Genomic DNA, 20983 nt, shown 5'->3' on the forward strand with positions numbered 1-20983 from the left:
AGTGTGTAGCTCTCCATACCTGCTGCTTATCCCTCTCCTCCTCTCTATAATGGGCCTCGTCGCTGCACGGTGAGGGAATAAACTGCTGCCAGTCTGGTGAACTCAGACTGGGAGCCACAGCTTTTCACCTTAGCTGGCTGGCTAGCTATCCCTCTGCTGGACCAGTCTCTACTGGAGTCTGTGAAGGCTCATCAGACTGAGCCCCAGCTCTCTTGGGCAGGTTGGCAGCTCCGTCTCCTGCTGCTGGGCCGCTCTCTCCTCCTTGCTTCTGTCAGGGTTTCCACTGCCTCCAATTAAGCATCCCAGTCTTCCCTCTTCTGGCTGCTCTGGACTGGCTTCACTCCTTTCACATGGTTTGCCCAGGGAGGGCTTCTGTCACACTTCCTTAGACTTTCCTTGCTTTTATATTGGCTCTGGCCAATTGGATTTGGGGAACGACTAGACCGCCGATAGTGGTTCTCATCAGGGGTGATCATTGTTTCTCCTCGCCTTTCTCGTCTCAACTGTTGGAAAGAGACAAGGCTGCCGACAGTGGTTCCCATTAGAAACTATCATCATTCCTCTCCCTAGTCACAGTACTGAGAAAGTGATCTTCATTGAGATGACTTATTCTTCTTCGACCCAGTACTTTTTAGGAGAATTGTAGGAGGGGTACAAAAAAAGGGGAGGGATTACGGTTATAGGCCCATGGTTTAAGGTCCTTTGACTGGCTGGAATACTGTGTTCCATCTAGCAATCCCACATTGTAACTGTTTATTTGTACAGCGCTTACACACAGGTGAAAAGGTTCAAGGCAGGAAGTGAACAAAGGGAATACAGTAGTTTCTTAGGCTTTGAAGTTTCCGAATGCTCTAACAAAGAAGTAACTAGTGTACTAGGCCTGATGGCATCTCTACTAGTGCAAGAGCATGAAGTGTATTCGGCGCAACCAGATTTGGGAAGGGAGACACAGGGGGGCAAGACAAAACATACTATGCCTGGTAAGTTCAGGTCATTCAAGTGTACAGACAGAGGTGCGGGGGGCGGGGCAAGAACAAGTGAGTCCAGTCCAGTAGGGCCAAGGGTTAAGTGCAGAAAGGTAAATCCTCCCCTCATGAAAGCGCAGTAGTGCTGAGAATATTCCAGAAGCCCTGAGGCAAATGCAAAGACTGGCAGTGGAACCTGGGATCTGTGAGGCTCTGGAGGTGAGCCAGGCGACCAGTTTGCGAAGCTGAACAGAGTTAGGGGAGAGATGTGGGAGTGAAGCTGGTGAGAAAAAGGTTAGCTGGGGAGAAGGAGAGAGAGGAAGCAAAGAGGAAGGTCTTGAGGAGTTTCTGGAACTTAAGGAGCTCTGGCTAAAGGCAGAGAGAGGCAGGGAGGCTGTTTCAGGGGGAGACACCTGCAGAGGATAAAGATCCACCCCAAATCTCTGCTTGGAAAAACAGCCCACACACAGAGGTGGAAGAGGCCGAGCGGACGGTAGTAGAAAGAGTATTTAGGAAGAGAGCGTTGCAGATAGTACAGGCCCCAGCCCCAGAAAGCCTTGTGGACTATGCAGAGGTTCTTGAACTTCATCCTAGCACTAACAGGGAGCCAGTGGAGGGATTTCAGCGCCAGAGAGATGTAGTCCTTGGGCTTGAAGCCAAAGGTTAAGTCTCGCAGCTCGGTTCTGGATGAGTTGTAACAGACGGAGAGTAGAAGTAGGAAGATTGAGAAAGAGGCTGTTGCAGAAGCCAGCCTAGAGAGAACCAGGGCTCTGAAGATGGTGACCCGTTGGGGAAAGGTGAGAAACGGTAGAATACCTCTGAGGAGGTGCAGCTGGTAGAGGGACTTTTTAGAGATGTCCAAAAAGTGAGGAGAGAAGGGGAGTGGAGTCGAAAATGACCTCCAGATTTTTTGCCTCACTAGCAGGTGAGGGCGCAGGACCAAAGGAGGTCAGCCAGTGGGAAATTGCGGTGGCAGGGGTCCCAATGAGGATGATCTCTGCCTTACTAGCATTGAGGCAGAGATCATTAGCAGCACACCAAGACTGAATTGCGGAGAGTCAAGAATGAGCGAGGAGAAAGAGGCCGAGGGTAGAAGAGCTGCATGTCATCCACAAAACAAAGTTAGAGGTGAAGGTAGAGATTCTGTGGGCCAGAGAGCCATATAGACATTGCAGAAGCACAGGGATCGGTTAGATCCCTGGGGGACAGCACAAGTAGAGAGTGATAGAGGAGAGAAAGGACCCAAGTTCCACCTGGGAGGGACTGTCAGAGAGAAAGCAGGCAAGCGACTCCAGGGACAGATCAGTGATGCCCAGGGTATCATTGAGACAGGATGTTGTGGTTTACCGCGTCAAAGGCGGAAGAGAGATCAAGAAGAATGAGGACAGAAGGAGAGTTTAGGGTCAATATTTGAGAGCAGGTTTTCAAAAGGTGTTAGAAGAGCAGTTTCCGTGCCTCTGGATGCTCTAAAGCCAGACTGATGGTCATGGAGGCACCAACAGATTCACTGTAGAGGGTAAGCTGAGAGATAGCCAATTTCTCCAGGAGTTTGCCCAGGAAAGGAGTGATACAGATTGGGCGATAGTTTTTATTATTGCCCGATCTCTACTCACATTAGGATAGTCTCCCCCCACTTGGTCCTCCCTCGAGCAGCCACCCTCAGGGTCGGGCATAGGTAGCAACTGCCCTTCCCTGGCCATATTTGGAGAGACTCTCCCAGGGCCAATAATCGCTATATTCATCAAACTACCAGCCACATGCTGGTCGGTTCTCCATACACAACTACTCTCTAGTCAAGTTTCTTCTCTTAGTCTACAAAGCTATCAATGGGTCCTACTCCTCAGTGCCTGTCCGATTGCATCTTAGTTTACTCCCCATCTCGTTCCCTGCTCTGCACTCATCACACTCCTATGCCCACCCTTTGCCTCATCTCCCTTTCCGCTCTTCTTCCCTACTCGCCCCACTCCACTGGCAGCCACTGCCCATAACTATCAAAGCAATCCCAACTGTGGATATATTCATAGCTGGACTTAAACTTCAATTAATTGCTTAAGAGGGAGCTCCCCCTTGCCCTCTCCCCATTCTCCCTAACTGTCCCCTACCTGTCCCCACCAATGCGTCCAGTGACAATGATGTAATTTTGTATAATTAGTACTCCTCTTTAGTTTGAAGCACTTGCCCCTCATTTTAAAAAGTTACCTTTGCAAGTCACCTGCTTTCTTAAATACATTCTGTTTCTTTTGGTTTTGTCCCAGGTACATGTCCTAATATTTTTACACCCTAAAACTGGCTTAACACTTGTTCTCGTATTTATGCAATTGTACAAACACCCCTCATGGGTATGCATTCACCATCTAAAGTGTTAGCATAAGTCATTTCTGACCGACATTGACATCCATGTTATTCAAATTAACACAATACACCTTTGAGAATCAGGTGTCCTTCTCATTTCCAAAAAAGGGGCATCCAAGATAGCGCATCCAAGAAGCGCATCGGCTGTGCTGTTTTTAGACAACCCATTTTTTTTCTGAATCTGGCCCAAAATATGAATTTATAAAAATAAATAGTCACAATATGAAGGGGGGGGGAGAAGAGAGAAGGTGGGACAGAGGGAGAGTGATGGGCCAGAAAACAGAGGAGGAACATTAGAGGGTGGGGGTGTGATAGATGGACATGACGGTGAGAAAGGATGCGAGATCCAGAAGGAGCGAGAAAGAATGAAGGACTGTAGAAGGAACTGGAGATTGTGAGGTGTGAGCATAGTTGGAGTGCGGTAGTGACTGGGGGAGTGCAAGCTGTGACTTGGCAATGTGACAGGGCATTTGAGTATATGCTTAACTGGCAGAGTAGGTGGTTTGGGAGTTTACATTCTGATGGAGAATTGCTGAGTGTTTAGGGTGTTTTAGCGAGGGGGGGATTGGAGATCTTAGAATGGGAAGGTTTTACCATTACAAGTGATAACATACAACAGATATAATAACTGTGACAAATTGGTTTATGCCTTGCAGAAGTGCAAGGATGAGCAGAGGCTAAAGCAACTACTCAGCCTTCACTTTCACAAACCAAGAGCCAACTGTTAGGGGTCAGAAATGCGAGACAAACAGGTGCAGTTTTCCCATATATTCCCATTTTATTTAAATAAAAAGGAGTTAGGGTAGGGAAAGGTAGGTGCTTGTCTAACAAGCATACCCCTACCTAACAAACTAATGCTAAAGAAAAAAAAATTTAAAAAAGGCATAGTGTGCAAAAGTATCTGACCCTCACATTAACATACACAACAAAACCATATAGGAATTGCTTACCAATATCAAATTAACACATACATTTAAACTCAAAGGTTACAACCATTAAGCCTTGTGACCAGGATGGAATCTCTTCCCCTCCATCAATTCAGGATTCTTTGGAATAAACTTACATTTCAAGAAAGTTTGATTCAGTAACAAAGTTACACTTAATGTAGGATATAAAGTATTTTGCATTATTTATGACCTTTCACTGGACAAAGTAACTTCACACTTCCAAAGGTTTCTTCACAGTTCAAAACAAATTGACACTTCCGTGATCCTCTGCCTGGTAAACAATAAAGTAGATAGGTCTATACAACCTTGACTGGCCAGTCCCTTTTATCATTGGGTAATAATTATATTTTCGCTGTGTTGCAACTAACCAACGATCAACGAACTTGTAGAGATAAGCTTGCCGTTCCGTCCACGTTACCAACATTGGACAAAGAGGTCTGATAGTTCACTTGTATTCCAATCATTTTAGATCCCTTCTGGTGTACGAGAGTTGTGGGGTTGATTGATGGTTTAGAAACCGATTTTCATCCCTGGACCACTGGTGCCCCGGAAGTTGATTCGTCACAGCAGTCCTGTGGGTTCACCACTTGCACCAACAGGTCCTTCAATTCCTGTCTCAGTGCTGGGTAGAACAGGGTGGTGCACCTTTCCTCCAGCCAGTTTGTTTCTGCTACTTAATCATTAAATGTGGTGATGTAGGTCAGGAGGACCTGGGACCCCTGTTTCAAGGAGAGCAATTTATCCAACATTTGAGCTTGGGTCTTTTGAGCAAATAGTTTCCCCAGGTCCCATTGGAAACCACAGAAATCCTGAAGGACAGGATAATTCCTCTCTAGTAATGGTACTGACCAATTAGCTGCGTGCCCACCAAGTTATGAAAGAACAAAGTCCACTTTGCTGTTGACATTGGGAAAGGCCCTGGGCCTTCACGGGAAATGCTTATTACATATCAATGCGAGTAAATTGGGTCATGAATATGGCGTATTGCTGTGTGGCACTAGAGGGACACGGATGGGTGTGAAAACGTGGATGGGGTGGTGAGCCGATTCCCAGCAGCCCCAGAAACACCCAAAGCGGACATGACCGTTTCCTGGTAAAGGGGATCGTCCGGCTAAAATATCATTAAATCGTGCCCCTAGGTCTTCGATTATCTCAGTTTAACACCAACTCCCTCCTCAACACATTGGTTTCCTACCTGGCTACATGTACTTCCACCTTTAGATCCCCCAACAGCCTGGCCAAAGCATCTACACCAGAGGACTCCATGTCGCATGGGCAAGGAGATGCCGTGGGCTTAGCAGTTAATGCTCACCTAGGCTCTGTATCTTGCGGTGGCGCCGGGACGTCCCCACCACTCCCACACTGCTCCCAAATGGCATGCTATAAAGGCACGAGTGGAGACAGTGCAGGTGGAATAGGGTTGTGCTGACCTCCTGCCTACTTTCTGTCTAATGGGTACCGTGTTTGAGGGTTCCTGCAAGACAAGAGCTTAAGTGGGTGGTCTGTGAGTGCATCCTCCCTTGGTGCATGTTCGTACCTCAGTGGGAGTTAAAGGCGTCCTGGCAGCCGACTTTCACCAATTGCTTCACTTGATCCAACAACACAGTCCTGCTAGCTTCTCTGTGGCACAATGCTTAAGTGTCTAATGTCTTTTTCTCCTGGTTTTCTGCAGGCAGTGTCTAACCTCCCTTGTTCCTTCACAGGGCGGAAACCAAGGGTGAAGTTATGAGGTAAAAGTAGCTTTGCGGAATCCGGAGCAAGTGAGGCCGTACTTCTTGTAGCACGACAATCCTGGGAATACTGTTCTGCGCACTACAAACTGCCTGCCTTTCTTCTGTAGGGCGGAGTGCTATTGTCAACCCAGGAGTTACAGGAGCCAGGAATACAACAACGACCCAACAAACATCGCAGGTAGGTATTTTACCTTGCAAGTCAGGAGCTGGAGAGCGCCTCAGCAGAGGCGCGAGCAGGTGCAGCATTACTTCCAAGGAATGCTAAGCACAGTCAGTGATGGCGTGGCTTATGTAGCAAAGCCCATCAAAATGGTGCCCGAGATTTACGGATCCCGCAAGGTTTTGAAGTCCTGCAAGATTTCGGGAAAACAGGATATCCGGAACCCACGCAGTGCTGCATTTGCCCATTGCGCGCACATCCAACTCCACGCCAAGGATATCCATGCAAGGCGTGCCTGGAGGTGTGTGTGTCACAGAGGTGGGGAGGGGAGTTCTGCTACGGTTGGCCTGATGGGCTGTGGCATGTGTCACGATATCTTGCTGCTCCAGAAGCAGGTCACTCTGCTTGCTGCGAGTGCCACGCCATGGACAAGATGGGTCCTTGTTCTCAGGCTCCCAAACGCGGGTGAGTGTGCCAAACAACAGTAGAGGGTCTTCAAAATGGCAAGGTACTGGGTAAACACCTGTGGCTGATAGATAGTCCGGTCTCGTTCACCCCAATGGTACCTGGGGATGGTTAGGGGACAGAGCTTGCACCTGCCTTACAAACTGCCTTAACCTCACAACAGTAGGAGATCTGGAAAGGACTGCTCTTCCAGCAGGGTCCAAACAAAATCTTCTTGAAGGGTTGGAGTCGAAAAGATGATTCCAAGAAGTGGTGCGAGACCCCTTGCATGGGTGATGGGACTAAAGCGAGCCTGCTTTAAGGGTCCAATCGCTGTTCTTGAAAGAAGTAATTATGCCCTTCTGACACCACAGCCAAAGTGCTTTGCTCTAGAGAAAGCGGAGGGAACAGGAAGGAAGCGGGGAGGAGTCGCGAGAAACTGTTAGTCTGGAAAACCAGATCCCTACCATCGTCTTGCCCCGCCCCCCCTGGCAACCATGCACCGGTCTTAGACAATCTCCTTGGGGGGTGTGGATCACTATTCCCCCCTCCTGCATTTGTATCAAGAGGCCTTTGTGCATTGTGTTACTCCTAGATTACTTCTAACAACATACCAACATACTCCTATCTTATTGCTGAGGATACAAATAACATAAGACAAAGAAAACACATGAATTGATTCAATTATAACAATAGAATACATTTATGTACAGTAAAGCATAATGCAGACAATGCTAAAACTCTAGCCAATATCAAATTTGCACCTTTTATGCTTCGGGTGCAAATCTACCATGCAATAACTAGAAGCCTTTCAGGTTCATAATGCAAGCCTGTGATGCAAGCCTGTGATTCTAATGCAGTCTAAATGCAAGCGTCAAACATCCAACAATCCTCTCCTTCAGGCAGAATCAAACCTATCCAATCCATACCATACTTTACACTCTCTCTCAAGACAATCCCTGTCTGATCTCCCCTTTAACCAAACCCAAAGCTCTTTGTGCGAGTGTCTGTCGTAATTCTAGGGGGGGGGCAGGGATGCCCGCCCCCCCCCCCCAACCTCCATGGCACACAATTCTGTCCCCACTCATTTGGCTCGGGCACCTCCCCTTCAGATGCCATGTCCTCCCCAAACCCATCAGCAAAGCCACCCCACTGGTTGTAATCAATCAGTTTGTCTAGGCCGTGAACCATACTTCCCATTTGCTTGTGCATCTCTCTGTCTCCAGCTCTGTCTTTCTCTCTCCTCTTTGCACAACTCTGCAATCAGCCAGTCAGTGGTGGCAGGCCCCTCAAGATCAGGTCACTGCCAAGCTCTGCCAAGCCATCGGATTCTGCTGCACCAAAACATCTCTCCCTCATTCTCTAACCCCATCCTCCAACAGCAACTACAGGCAACTACCAGCAACTAACTCCCGCTACGTCTCTCTTCCCCTTGGTTATACACTTCCAATGACGCACTCATTTCTCCATGGTTACTTACATTCGCTAAGCTAAGAGTGTCTCTTTCTGTCTGTCAGCGTTCTATAAATATGAACTTGCCTTAAAGTCTGTGTTATGTTCTGTCTCGTGTTCTGTGTCAATCTGACATAGGACATCATATCTCTGCCTTGGCCTTCCGTGTTCAGTGCAAAACACCATCTATTCACTGTCATTCACTCTCCCTCTCTCTCCCAGAGAGCAAAACCATCTCCCTGCTCCATGGCACTGCCCCCACTGTTGCTGTCTCTGCGGCACACCGAGCCATGCCATGCCGATTAGCTTCCTTTGCCTTCCCCAGTCGGACAAAGGTTTGTTTTATCTGTCTGCCTGCCAATGTTTACAAATACTTGTACACTGTTAACTCAAAACAATCTTCGCACACCGCGGCGTAAACAACTTGTCTCCATCAGAATTGGCTTCAAATGCCAGCTAAATAGCTTTCTAGCGTTTACTCTATTCTTCTCGCAATGCAAGCGTTAGCTACATGCAAACTCATTCTAAGTGCACACTCAACATACATGGTGTCTCTACATGCATACATGTGTCATTCTAAATGGCATTTTCAAATATGACAGTGTGTGATTCCAGGCCTCATTTGTTCTCTCTAGTGCAAACAATACTTCTCTCTCAGCCTAAGCGCTACATAGATGCATAATACATAACATCATCTCTACACGTCATGATGCAAATATACCATGTCTCTAAAGCGGCACTTCAAATACAACAGTGAAAGTGGTATTCTAATATGTGGATATTGTAATGATGCTACTTCTTCATGTACTAATCAGAACAGGATGCAATAATGGATAACTAAACATGATGCAATCATTCATAAAGGGATAATACTGGGTTATGGTTCTCTAACAATGGGTACTGATGAGTAATGGTTTTGTAACAAAGAGTACTGATTCTCTAATGAGAATTCCAGGCATCCTCATTTTATCAGATTCCACAAAACAAGATGGTGGAATCATTCCCCCAACTATACAGAGCACTCCCTCTCTATAATAACCCCGTCTCCTTCCCTTCTCAATAGGATGCAAAGCCTTTAAATGTGCAGAACCCTGGTGGAGGGTAATCCCTTTGAATAGGTGTACGCCTTTGATGCCTGGGCTCAAAACAGCTGCCTGTTGTGTGGCTGTCTCTGGGGGAGGGCACTACCTACCCTCAGATTCCTATCCCGTCACTTGGCAGGATCAGCCCGTCTGGTCAGACTACACAGCACCTTCCAAAGCTGGACTGGCTCACAGGAGCTAACACAGGTGTTATCAAATAGCAATGCCATGCGCACCATGCCTTACCTGAGGCATAGCTTATTTTTAGAGTTTACCCTGCCACCAGCATGGGCTATTTATAATCATAGTTCTGGTACAGGGGTGCATATCTTAAATGCATCCCCTGCACTGCAGAGACGTGGCTGTCACTGCAGCTGTCAAATGGGAACCTGTGACCTCTGAACCGGCTTGAGGCTACTGGTGGAGCAGGTGCTGTAGATCAGGATACTGATGTAGCAGGAAACAGGTACCCATTAGGTTTTTGGCATGGAACTTATGAAAGGGGAATCTAATCAGCAAACTACCCTTTCAGAGATGGAATTACCTGCATCCTTTTATTAATAAAAATAAAAACAACCAGGGCTTTCACACCCATGCCTGATGCCAATTCATCAAAACATAAAAACAGGCATCTACATTAAACAAAATAAAACACTGTTCTGTTAAGCCAGGTACATCTGGCACTGCATCACATTGATAGCAATGTCCACATAGGATAATGACAACTTGGCTATTTTATAGCTGCACACACACTGCATCCGTCTACCAACCTTTACACAATGGATCTCTAGATGCCTCTAGTCAATAAAAATGTGCTACAAGAAATATTTTGTGAGACCTGAAATGGGCTTGTTATGCTGCAAATAATTCAATCTCATGCCACGATATCCTGGGGGGCGGGGGTCTAACTAAGCAATCGACAGCTGCGACACCAAACACCTGGAACGGTAAGAATCACAGCACTTGGCAGCAATTAAAAAGGTATGCAGCTCTATGCTCCAACTGCCACCATAATGAGTGCAGCGCCCCCCAAAGGGAATACGTCTCGCACCACAACACAGCCTCAGCGACATCGCCTCACCGAGCCACACCACCCTGGTGAATTAGTGTGCCAGGGACAGAAGACAGACACCAACCACTGAAAGCTGGAGGCGGAGCACGCCAACCGCAGTGCAAGGAAAGTGTCACCCATCCAGCCGCCCCGCAAACAGCATCTGTTGACCAAATCCAAGGAAGCCACCAAAAAACAGGTGCAGGGGACATCTCATACGGCCTCTCAACGGGACCCGAAGAGCCCAGCTCCCAACTAAACCGGACTTGTAGCGATGCTCTGTCCCAGGGACGAGCAGGGGCTAGGGTGACCAACTGTCCCGCTTTTCGGGGGCTTGTCACGCTATTAGGGACTCTATCCCGCCGTTTGCAGAGTGGCTGTGCGGGACGCCGGTTATCCCGACTTTCGTCAGGATAACCTGCACCCATCACAGCCACTCTGCGAATTGAAGTGGGCTGTTAGCAACAGGAAGCAGCGCCGTGCTGTTTTTCTTTCCCCGGCGGCTCTGCAACCCCGGCTCCTTTAGAGCCTGCAGGTCGAGCTGTAACTCGACACCTGGCTTTATTCAAATGCTAATGGTTTGTTTCTGGGTCGTGATGATCATATTTGCAGTTCAAAAACGTGACCATCAACTCCCAAGGACAAACCATTTGCATTTCAATTAAGCCTGGTGTCAGAGCGTTACAGCTCGACCTGCAGGCTCTAAAGGAACCATTAAAAAAAAATGCAAATTGAAAAGGGGCGGCCCAAACATGGATGACGTTGTGACGTCATCGCCGCCTTGTGGGCAAGTGTCTCGCAAAATACTTTCAAAGAGTTGGCCACCCACCCTAGCTGCGGGGCAGCCTCTCCAAAAGGACCACTGAGAACCAGAATAATATTCAACCAGGCCCCCTTCCCAGGACAAGTTCTAAGAAGGCAGCCACTCCAACTGCCATATACACCCATTTTCAAGCCGGGTTTCCAGAGAGACGGGCAAAACACAGGTGCCCCTCCCTGATAAACCGAGCAGCAGCCAGCCCCCAGACATTGGTAAATGGATGCACTAGGAAAACGATTTCATGTTTTACAAATGGGGCGGTTCGTTCGGGCCTCATAAGCACTGGGACGAGGAAGTGGGGCGTCAGGTAACGAACCGTTAAACTGCAGCGAGTTTTCTGCCGTTCATAATTTTTTGTTGCGCGCCGAGTTAATTCCATGGAGTGAAAAAAAAAACACGCACAGAGCGGGGACCAAAATGCACATTAATAAGCAACCGAACAGTATCATATGCGGTAAGAAAACAAGAACGAACAGTTAAAAGATGGGGGGTAGCTAGGGGGTGGTGGTCGTATCTAAAGAGAGAGAAGGCAATCACCGAATGGGAACATCGGGTAAACGAAAAGGGTCGTCTTACCGTCCTAGCGTAGCTACCAAGAAGATGCAGGAAACAATGTTAAGGTTTGAAAGTACTATCGGTATCAGTGTTGCAAGGTCGGAAGGAAAAAATAAGCTGAATGCCCTTCCAAAACAAGCCCAAAACAAGCTGACTCCCATCCAAATAAGCTGAAAAAACAAGCGTGCACCTAAAAGTTGTGGAAAGGTCACAAAAGTAAGAAACGTAACACAACAAGAAAAACATACATAGACAGAACACTACATAGTGTGTTAGAACAACAACATTTTATTGCATGGTTGAAATTGCGGTCTCAGAAAAAACATTACATTTACGCATACTTACGAATACTGCATGAGTCCGTCGTCGTTTGGTACAAGTGTAATAAACCCTGCAAGTCTACTGCAGTACGCGCATGCGTTTACATGTAAATGTGTGACGTTTTTAAACATTGGTCGTCTCTATCCTTCATGTGCTCTATGGTCAACGGTTTTCTGTGCGCATGCGTTGTATATGGAGCAACACAATGAAAGTACTAGTAGGTAAGGAGCTGTATGTTTTTATTTTTCCCAGATGTTTTTGAGGAAATGGTGACATTGTTTGTTTGTTCAGGACCATATCATTCATTTTTCACAACAACATAGAACGTTCAATTTAATTTCTCACAAAAATCCACACAATTTGAAGCATCCTAACTATATAACACGTTCTTTTGACTCCCAACCACAACACCGTGTCAGTTTCCTCTTCCCGCTACTTTTGAGGTACCGCCTCCATTCGCAGGAACCATTTGCTAACTTGAATTACTCCACAGACTCCCCCCTCCTAATACCTAAGTTAATTTGTTACTGCCCACCTGACAAGGACCGTTTTATCCTCTCGCTTCTGGGATCTGAGGGTCGTCTTCTGGCCGGTGTGGTTACCTTACTCTGCAACTGGGGAAGAGGACAGAAGAGCAGCCTGCATGTCTCCCAGGCACCCTGATGGGCAAGGCAACCCATTTGAGAGGGATGTCGATTTGGCAGGCTCTGAGGAAAGGCGCTGTCTTGAGTATGGTGGGCTGATGCACAGAGAGAGTATAGTGTAAAACAAGGGGCTATGCCAGTTGGATTCAACAACTTTATTGCTGTAAAAACGTTCAGTAGTTAACATTCACTATGTTATGTTAAAGGTACTTGTATAGTGCACTGTCACCAACGGAATTGGTCCCCAGGCGCTCTGGTGGATCTGTAAACAAGAAGGTGGGAAGGGTTAGTAAGGTGAAGAGGGAGTAGGATAGTGAGAGGGGTGGTATTCTGTTGGCAGCTTCAACTCGGGTGTTGAGCTTTGGTGCAATTATTACATCGGTGTCAGTCCGCGTGTGCTGTTGGTGCAGCTTATGTGTTGCGGTGTGGTGAAGTGTGTGCAGCTTGTGCGAGAGATGGCTGTATGAGTTTTTCAGTGTTATAAGTATGCAGAGAGCTTGAGCTTAACTTCTTAGTTGGTAATATGAGATTTAACATGCTGACCTACATAGTTAAGTGTGACACATGCTGAGGGGTGTGGCTAGGACAGCCATGTAAAGGGACGTGCTCCGGAGGAGCTCCTTTGATCCTAGGGATAAAGTGCGCGCACGGATGCCTGCCAGCGCTGTGAATTAACATCCGTGACTATGAAGGTGGGGGCCGTACTCGCTGAACTTTTGGTGCACATGGGATGCACGGACACAGTTATACCCATTTGTATAACTGCGGGCCCCGACTCTAAAAATGGAAACAAAATGGCTGCGGGAACAAAGGGATCATCGAGGGTCATGGGTGCTCTGCAGCGATAGCTGATGGAAGGATCAGACGGTACCAGTAATGGATTTCAGGATCCTGTTTTAAGCAATAGACCCGAAGGGGCCGTGGTGTGGAGAAGCGGAGGAGAGAAGGCAGACTGCGAGCCGAGAGACAAGATCGAGACAGCAAGACGCCCGAAGAGGCGTGCGCCCGGAGCCCGAATGCGCATAGATGGTAACTGACGAGACCCGCCGCGAACTCGCAGCTTATGCCGGGCCCGCAGTGAAGCCAGACTGAACTTGGAAGGTGCCCCCTGAGAAAGGCGGAGACCGGGGTCACAAGACCGAGACTGCGCAAGTATGTGGCTGGCCTGGTGCCACGCAGACCTTTGTGCACGGGGAGGTGCAGCTGGTTTAAGGCCGGACAACACGGCAGGATCTCTAATAAAGTTGTCAGACCCAGGACCAAACAGCCCACGATAGAAGCCTACACCAAGACGGTTCTACGTTATTTCGTCGTCCCACTTTTTCAGTGTGGGACTTTTCATCGCCAACATTTTAATTTTTTATTTTATTTATGGGGGGCTGTGCCCCCCCAAACCCCCCGTTAGTTAAATAATCATACCCCAACCCGCAAAGGCAAGGAGACCCCCACGACAGAGGCGGGTGCACCAGGCACGATCCAGGAAGTGCTAGCAGCAATTGCAGACTTGAAAGTGGCCTGGGAGACTAAACTGGGCCAGGCAATGGACGAACTGAAGGTGGGCCTGGCCCTCAAGATCGGTGCGGTCCAAGAGGAAGTGAACCTGCTGAGACTGGACGTGCGGATGATCGCGGAGCGCACCGAGAACTTGGAGAAGGAGATGGCCCCGAATACTGCGGCGTGGGCTGCACATGGATCGGAGCTACATTCCCTCATGCAGCGGGTTGGCAACCTGGAGGACAGCGGAGGAGGCGGAAGGGCGGGCCAGACGTAACATTCGAATTGTCGGTTTGCCGGAAGGAATGGAGGGGCCCAACCCAACAGAATATGTGGAAACCATGCTCCTGCAGGAACTGGCCGGGAGCTGACCCAGGGGTTCACGGTTGAAAGGGCGCACAGGGCCTTGGCAAGAAGACCGCCCCCGGGAACCCCCCCCCACGACCGGTGATCGCAAAAATTCTAAACTATCGAGACGATACTCAAATTTTTTCGGAAGGGTGGAACGATCGAAAGGGGGTTAGCAAAAATCACGGCATATCCGGACTATACGCTGCACGTACAGCGAAGCAGGATGAACTTTGGGTCGGTGAAAAGAAGATTAAAAGAAGCAGGCCATCGTTATATGTTGCTTTACCCAGCCAAGTTGAAAGTGTTGTACAAGAACAAATCCCTGTTATTTGAGACGCCGAAGAATGCGATGGAATGGCTGGATATGCAAGGCCGCCCTCAGGAACCGGATATCCAGATGGAGGCTGCAGAAGATAAGTAGCACGCAGCTGTGTCCTCCTCGGGGACATGGCTAGGACATTGGGACTTGAATATAGAGTTCAATTAAGCTTGTGGGGAGTGCGCAGCAAGATAAGCTGGCGGGATCCGCTGGGCACAACAACCCTGAACAGATAAGTGGGAGCACCTAGGAGGCATCCCTTGAACCCATTAGTAGTATACCTAGTTAGGTCACTGTTAGATCGATGACGCTCTGTGGGGTCCTATTCCTCGGACGCCAGATAGGACCAGACGCGGGTGGGCCTGGGATCCAGGGATGGAGCTGGGCATTTGTTGGGGTAGGGTACGGTAGGGTGGGGGGAGGGGTTGGGTTGTGTGCAGTGGGGTGGAGTTGGGGGTACAGGGGGGGAATTGTTGAGGCTGGGAAGGATAAGAGTCAGTAAACGGGCCATCACAGGAAGCATCGGAGGGAGGAGAGGACTGGGAGCACACCGATTAAATGGCATCGGGTAATCTTAGAGTGGTGACCTGGAATGTGCGGGGCCTAAACAGTTACTTAAAATGCAACAAAATGATGCTGTATCTAAAAAGGATGCATATTGATATAGCCTTGCTACAAGAGACCCACCTCACTAAGGAGAAGCTGGAGGTGGTCAGGAGGCAGAATGGTGGTGGTAACGGGACTCCTGGAGAACAGAGAGGTGCACATCATCAATTTGTACGCCCCTAACCATGATACAGCGGCTTACTTTAGGTCCCTATACAGTAAGATTAGCCCTCTGGTGGGTGGCGCGATAGTGTGGGGAGGGGACTTTAATTGTACCCTGAATCCTAGAATAGACAGGTCGGATGTCAAATCAGGGAAGCCAGCGCCAGCGGTTAAAGCGCTGGGGACAATGTTGGAAGACCTAGGCCTAGTGGATGTCTGGAGGAAGCTGCATCCATTGGATAGTCAATACTCGCACTACGCAGCACCACATGACTTGCACACGATGCTAGACTATGTGTTTGCAGCGTCCGAGATATTGGGAGAAATGATGAGAGCGGAATATAAGGTTCGGGTATTATCCAATCACTCGCCTCTGGTCGTAGAGTGGCGATATCAACCCCCCAGGGCGCGCATCCCGACATGGAGACTCAGAACTGAGGCGTTACAAGACGCGTGGTTTCGAGAGGACCTGAGGGAGGCCATCGAGGAATATTTTGAAACTAACACGGGCAGTGTACGCTCTGTGGGTACAGTATGGGAGGCGTTTAAGGTGGTGGTGCGGGGGTCGCTATATCGAAATCTAAAGGGCTCCAACGGGGCATTGAATGGGAACTTCAGGAATCAGAAAGGGAGCTGGAGGGTCTCATGCAAAATGAGGAGACAACCCGGGAGAACAGTGCCAAGAGAAAAGACTTACAGTTAACCTGCAGTGGACTCTGGGATAGATTATGCAAATTAAATTACAAGAAATACAGAGAGACTACATGCAGGGGGGGATAAGCCGGGTAGATTGCTGGCCTGGTTGTATAAGAGCGAGACCCCCTGCTCAGTGATTAGAGGGATCAGGGATGCGGAAGGTCGAACCCGTAACACCCAGGAGGGGGTAAACGAGGAGTTCAAGTATTATAGACAACTATATGATGACACAGGGGAGGATATGAACCAAGACATTCTGGGAACAATAGAGGATATAGGGCTGCCCACCCTGGATGACCTAGAACGTGCAGATCTGGATGCCCCTGTTGACTTGGACGAGCTGGAAGTGGTGATCCAACATCTGCCCACATGTAAGGCGCCTGGGTCAGATGGGTTGCCTAGCGAGTTTTATAAGACATAGAAACAGGAGCTACTCCAGCCGATGCTTGCCATGTTTAATGAAGCCTATGAGCAGGGGGAATTGCCACCGTCCCTCCGCGAGCCAGTGATCATCCCACTTCTGAAACCAGGCAAGCCAGCCATGGAGTACGGGTTCTATAGACCCTTGTCCATGCTCAATCAGGACAGTAAAATACTCACAGCAGTATTAGGCAATAGGCTAAAGAGGGTGATTGGTAAGTTGATGCACCCAGATCAGAAGGGCTATGTCCCTGGTAGGAATATCACAGACACCACAGGAGGCTGCACCATAATCATTGATTACACCGTGGAAGACATGGGTGAGTTGGCTATCGTGTCGCTAGATGCGGTCAAAGCCTTTGACTCGGTGCGGTGGCCATGGTTGAAAGCGACCCTGAAAGGTTACGGAATGGGCCCTGGATACATCAGGTGGGTCCAGTTGTTATATAGCACCTCGGTAGTGAGAGTTAGAACGGGATCCACAATTTCAGACAAATGGCAACTCAGCAGAGGGACCAGACAGGGATGCCCCTGGTCACCCATGTTATACATACTGGCACTAGAGCCGCTGGCAATATGCCTGCAACAACAATACGGGGTGGTGGGGATTCGTACAACAAGTGGCATGCACCTGATATCGCTGTATGCAGATGATATGCTCCTCTATTTGCGCTACCCGGAGGAAAATCTGCAATATGTGCTGGAGGTGATGGATTGTTATGCCACCCTCTCAGGCATATCGGTGAACCCCGGGAAGTCTAGCTTGTTCCCCTTGGGAAAGTACAAGAGTGTCCCCTTGGTGAGGTTGCCTATCCTGCAAATACCCTGGCAACCTGAGACATTTAGGTATCTGGGAGTAAACATTTACCACAGGACGGAAACAGAGCACGAACATAACACAGAGATAGCAATCGAGGGAGTTAAGAATAGTATGGTGTTCTGGTCTAGATTACCCCTATCTATGATGGGGAGAGCAGCTCTGCTCAAAATGGTGGTTTTGCCCAGACTCTTACATTTTTTTGTAAATGTCCCGTATCTGATTCCCAGAAGTTTTTTCAAGAGACTTCATGGTATGTGCAGGAGATTCATATGGGGCAACTCCAGGAACAGAGTGGCCCTGTGGAAACTACAGAACTCGTGTGACGGGGGGGCATAAACTTGCCGAACTTTTAGCTTTATTATCTGGCGGGGCAGCTGTTGTTTGTGGCCAGGTGGTTGTCGTCAGAGGACTCGGCAGAAGCTAGACTCTTGCAGGGTATGATATGATATGATAGGTTATTTATAACGCGCCTAATACCCAGAGGTTTCTAAGCGCGGACCCGGGGATTGAACCTGTGTGGTTCCATGTCGTCTTGCTGCCAAGGCGAGAACGTTGCCGCTGAGCTATCCTCGGCTCCATACTTTCTGAGATAGACGGTGTGGCTACAAAAGAGTAAACTGGTGGGAAGAGGGAGACTATTGGAGCTGGGTTGGGAGGTCTGGCGCAGGACGTGGAGAACGTGGGTGATCCGGATCCGCTCTCCCAGCAGGTTCCGCTGGTGGCGCTGTGTGGAAACGACTCCCAATTGCTTGAAGCAGTCCGTAGATGCTGGGAACCGATGGGTTTGGCCACCCTCGGGGATATATGGCAGGAGGGGGAGGTATTGGAATTCCAGAGTTTGCAGGAGGAGACGGGTGCATGGAGGCCAATATATAACTTACACCACGGTGTTGGCGGAAGAACCTGAAAAAAGTGTGGCACATGCTAACATTCACAATCCTATCTAGATACGGCGCAGGCTAATGTTCTCAATTTCGTCCAGCTGTGACACTTGCTAACATTGATTAGTATGATAGGATGCAATGCAAGGCAACATTTTCAATACTGTCATGGAGAGATTTGGGTTGGTGGTCACAAACATTTCTAAGCATGCATGGGCTAAGTCTATGGCAGTCTGTTATGGAAATGTAAGGTAGAGTGGCGGGGGCTTTCTTTCTGGTGTAGAGTAATTGCTCTACACCCCACCCATGCCACACTTAAGGTTTTTGTTGTTGTCTGGTAACTGCTGGCTTCTCAGGCTTCCCCTGCGGACACGTCCTGGGGCCGCCAAGGTAGGAGCCGCCCTTAGCCGCTGGGGCTGCCCTGGAAGGGGCGGTTATGACCGGGCAGGGACCAATAAAGGGCCAGGGTGCGGGCTGGGAGGGGGGAGCCCGGGAACCAGGAAATGGCTTTGCAGAGGGTCAGGGTTGGGTGGGTGCACAACAGGCCTTGTGGGTTAAAGAAACGCCGAGTGCGTTTACACGAGGCCCAGGCGGGTCTCTTGCTGGGCTCACTCACCTGCGTTTTTAATCACTGTCAATCACTGGGGCAGGCTTGTGTGCATCAGGGGAGGCCTGCTCCGTATGATTGTCACCTTCTAATAGAGTCCTGGCGGTCCTTGCTGGAAATCTCGCGAGACTACGCTGTCGTGTGAGGTCCCAACACACCTCCCTTTGATAACACAGCAAAGTTTTATTCCATTACAAAGTCATCGTACTTCACCGGTCTTTTGTGCTCTCTCCTCAGATGATCTTCCTTCCTACTACCTGTGTCCTGAGCTTGACTCGCTTCTTGGGATGTTTCCGGCGCCTCTGTATCTGTCACTCCTTCTGTGATTTTTCTCACTCTCTTGTTGCATGGCTGTCAGGCCTTTTACCAAGATCTTTCTGCTTCGCGATGCTGCTCAAACATTGCCACATGCTCCATGTTCCACATACGGCAATCCTCTCTGCGAACATGAATAGTCCCTCTGTGTATTACATTTATTGGTTGACTGAACTTCAAGCCTGTTGTTTGATCCTTGCTTGGTAGACATATTTTAATCCTATTGCCTTGCTTGACTTTGCGGCCTTGGGTCGTTCTTCTCTGATCACGCCATCTCTTCATGCGTGATTTTCTGTTTTCCAACCTCCACACTACTTCTGCCATGTCTACTTCGTCTTCTCTTACTCTGTTCAACCATGGTGGTACCAGTGTGGATGCTGCTCTCCTCTCAGTGTTCAAAACGGCGATACTTGGGGGATGCTGTTGGGGGTTAGTCTGTGGGCCGTAAAGGCCTCCTTGACAGTTTTGAGAGTATCCATACCGGAAGCGGTTGCTAACTGGAATGCTCATTTGATGAACATATTTGCCCTCTCCACTAGTCCATTCGCATGGGCATGGTACAGTGCAGCCTTCCTCTGTTTTATGTTGTGTTTGTGCAGGAATGGCTCAATTTCTCGTGACACAAGCTGTACTCCATTGTCTGTGATTAACTCTCTGGGGAGAACTTCCCTCTGAAAAATGGACGTGAGGACTTCCATGACGGTAGCCGTGGTGATGTTGGGGGGAAAATTCAGCTTCTACCCATTTCACTGGTAGTCTACCAGTACTATGCCATACCGATACTCGGGAGCCATTGCATCCAATGGGCCTATGAAATCCAACCCCACTTTGTGCTACACTGCTTCAGGGATCTCGGTGGGAATACTCAGGGTTTGTCTTGTCTTTTACTTTTTACTTTAATCAATTTATAATGCGCTGCCATGAGCACTGAGGCGTGAGTGTGCAGACAAAGACGAACAGGTACAAGAAGCAAAAAAATGAGCAGAGTCACAGCGGGTTGTTAAAGAAGGCATTTTTGAACAATGTAAATTTCAGTGGTCAATAAAAGAACCAAGTCTTGAGGGCTTCCTTGAAAGCTGTGATGGAGGCATGCTGTGAGGGTATGTGGTAATGAGTTTCAGAGTGTGGGCGCAGCGATGTAGAAAGCCCCGTTCTCTATCTTAAGTTTGCATCGCAGAAGTACTAACGGGCTCTGGTTACATGATCTTAAAGCCCTAATGCTGACCCTCTCTAGGATGTGGTCTTGCAGGTATTTGGGCATTATGCCCATTCTGCATTTGAAGACAAACTTCAGTAATCGGAATTTAAAACGTGCTCGACAGGAAGCCAATGTAAGGCACACCGAGCAGCAGAGACGTGATCCCGTCGGGCTACACCTGCAATTACTCGGACGGCTCAGTTCTGGACTACCTGCAGTCTGTTGGAGTCAACTTTGCAAAGACTGACAAGGAGGCTGCTGCAATAATCAATCTTTGCCCCGACTATAGCTCTAGCGACGGTTTCCGCATTCGCTTGTGAGATAAAGGGTCTCAGGTGAGCTAGTAGTTTCACGTAGTATACAGAGGCTGAGACGGCGTTACTCACATGAGCTCTCATATTGAGAGACTGGTCTAATACCACACCTAGTATTTTTTTTTGTTTTTGTTTTTGTTTGGGGTAACATTTCCACTAGTCCTATGATTGTTTGTGGGGTCCAGTTTGGCAAGATAGTGGGGAAACTCCAACTATCATCAGCTCTGTTTTGCTCTTGTTCAAAGCCAAATTATTACACATCAACCAGTTTTCA

General features: G+C 48.6%; 2 protein-coding genes across 9 annotated transcripts in view; one reads left to right on the forward strand and one right to left on the reverse strand.

The window, feature by feature from the left end:
- EMC4 (ER membrane protein complex subunit 4) overlaps positions 1 to 12010 on the reverse strand; it is a 619623-nt gene extending 607613 nt beyond the window's left edge. Inside the window, exon 1 of one of the 2 annotated variants that reach the window (XM_069633780.1) lies at positions 11907 to 12010. The gene's annotated coding sequence lies outside the window, so the exon portion shown is untranslated. Of the gene's footprint in view, positions 1 to 11582; positions 11696 to 11906 lie in introns of those variants that run through there. The other variant, XM_069633779.1, reaches the window with a different exon arrangement.
- SDR39U1 (short chain dehydrogenase/reductase family 39U member 1) overlaps positions 1 to 20983 on the forward strand; it is a 2065420-nt gene that overhangs the window by 86599 nt on the left and 1957838 nt on the right. The window contains exon 1 of one of the 7 annotated variants that reach the window (XM_069633773.1): positions 12001 to 12103. The exons of 2 other annotated variants lie outside the window; for them this stretch is intronic. Coding sequence is in view for 3 of the 5 variants with exons in the window: in XM_069633768.1 (XP_069489869.1) it covers positions 12064 to 12103 (40 nt within the window). In the remaining 2 variants the exon portion in view is untranslated. Of the gene's footprint in view, positions 1 to 12000; positions 12104 to 20983 lie in introns of those variants that run through there. 4 more of the 7 variants (XM_069633767.1, XM_069633768.1, XM_069633770.1 and 1 more) reach the window with 4 other exon arrangements.

This window comes from Ambystoma mexicanum, chromosome 13 (genome assembly GCF_040938575.1).
Source record: "Ambystoma mexicanum isolate Mex_15411 chromosome 13, UKY_AmexF1_1, whole genome shotgun sequence".
Classification (NCBI taxonomy): Eukaryota; Metazoa; Chordata; class Amphibia; order Caudata; family Ambystomatidae; genus Ambystoma; species Ambystoma mexicanum.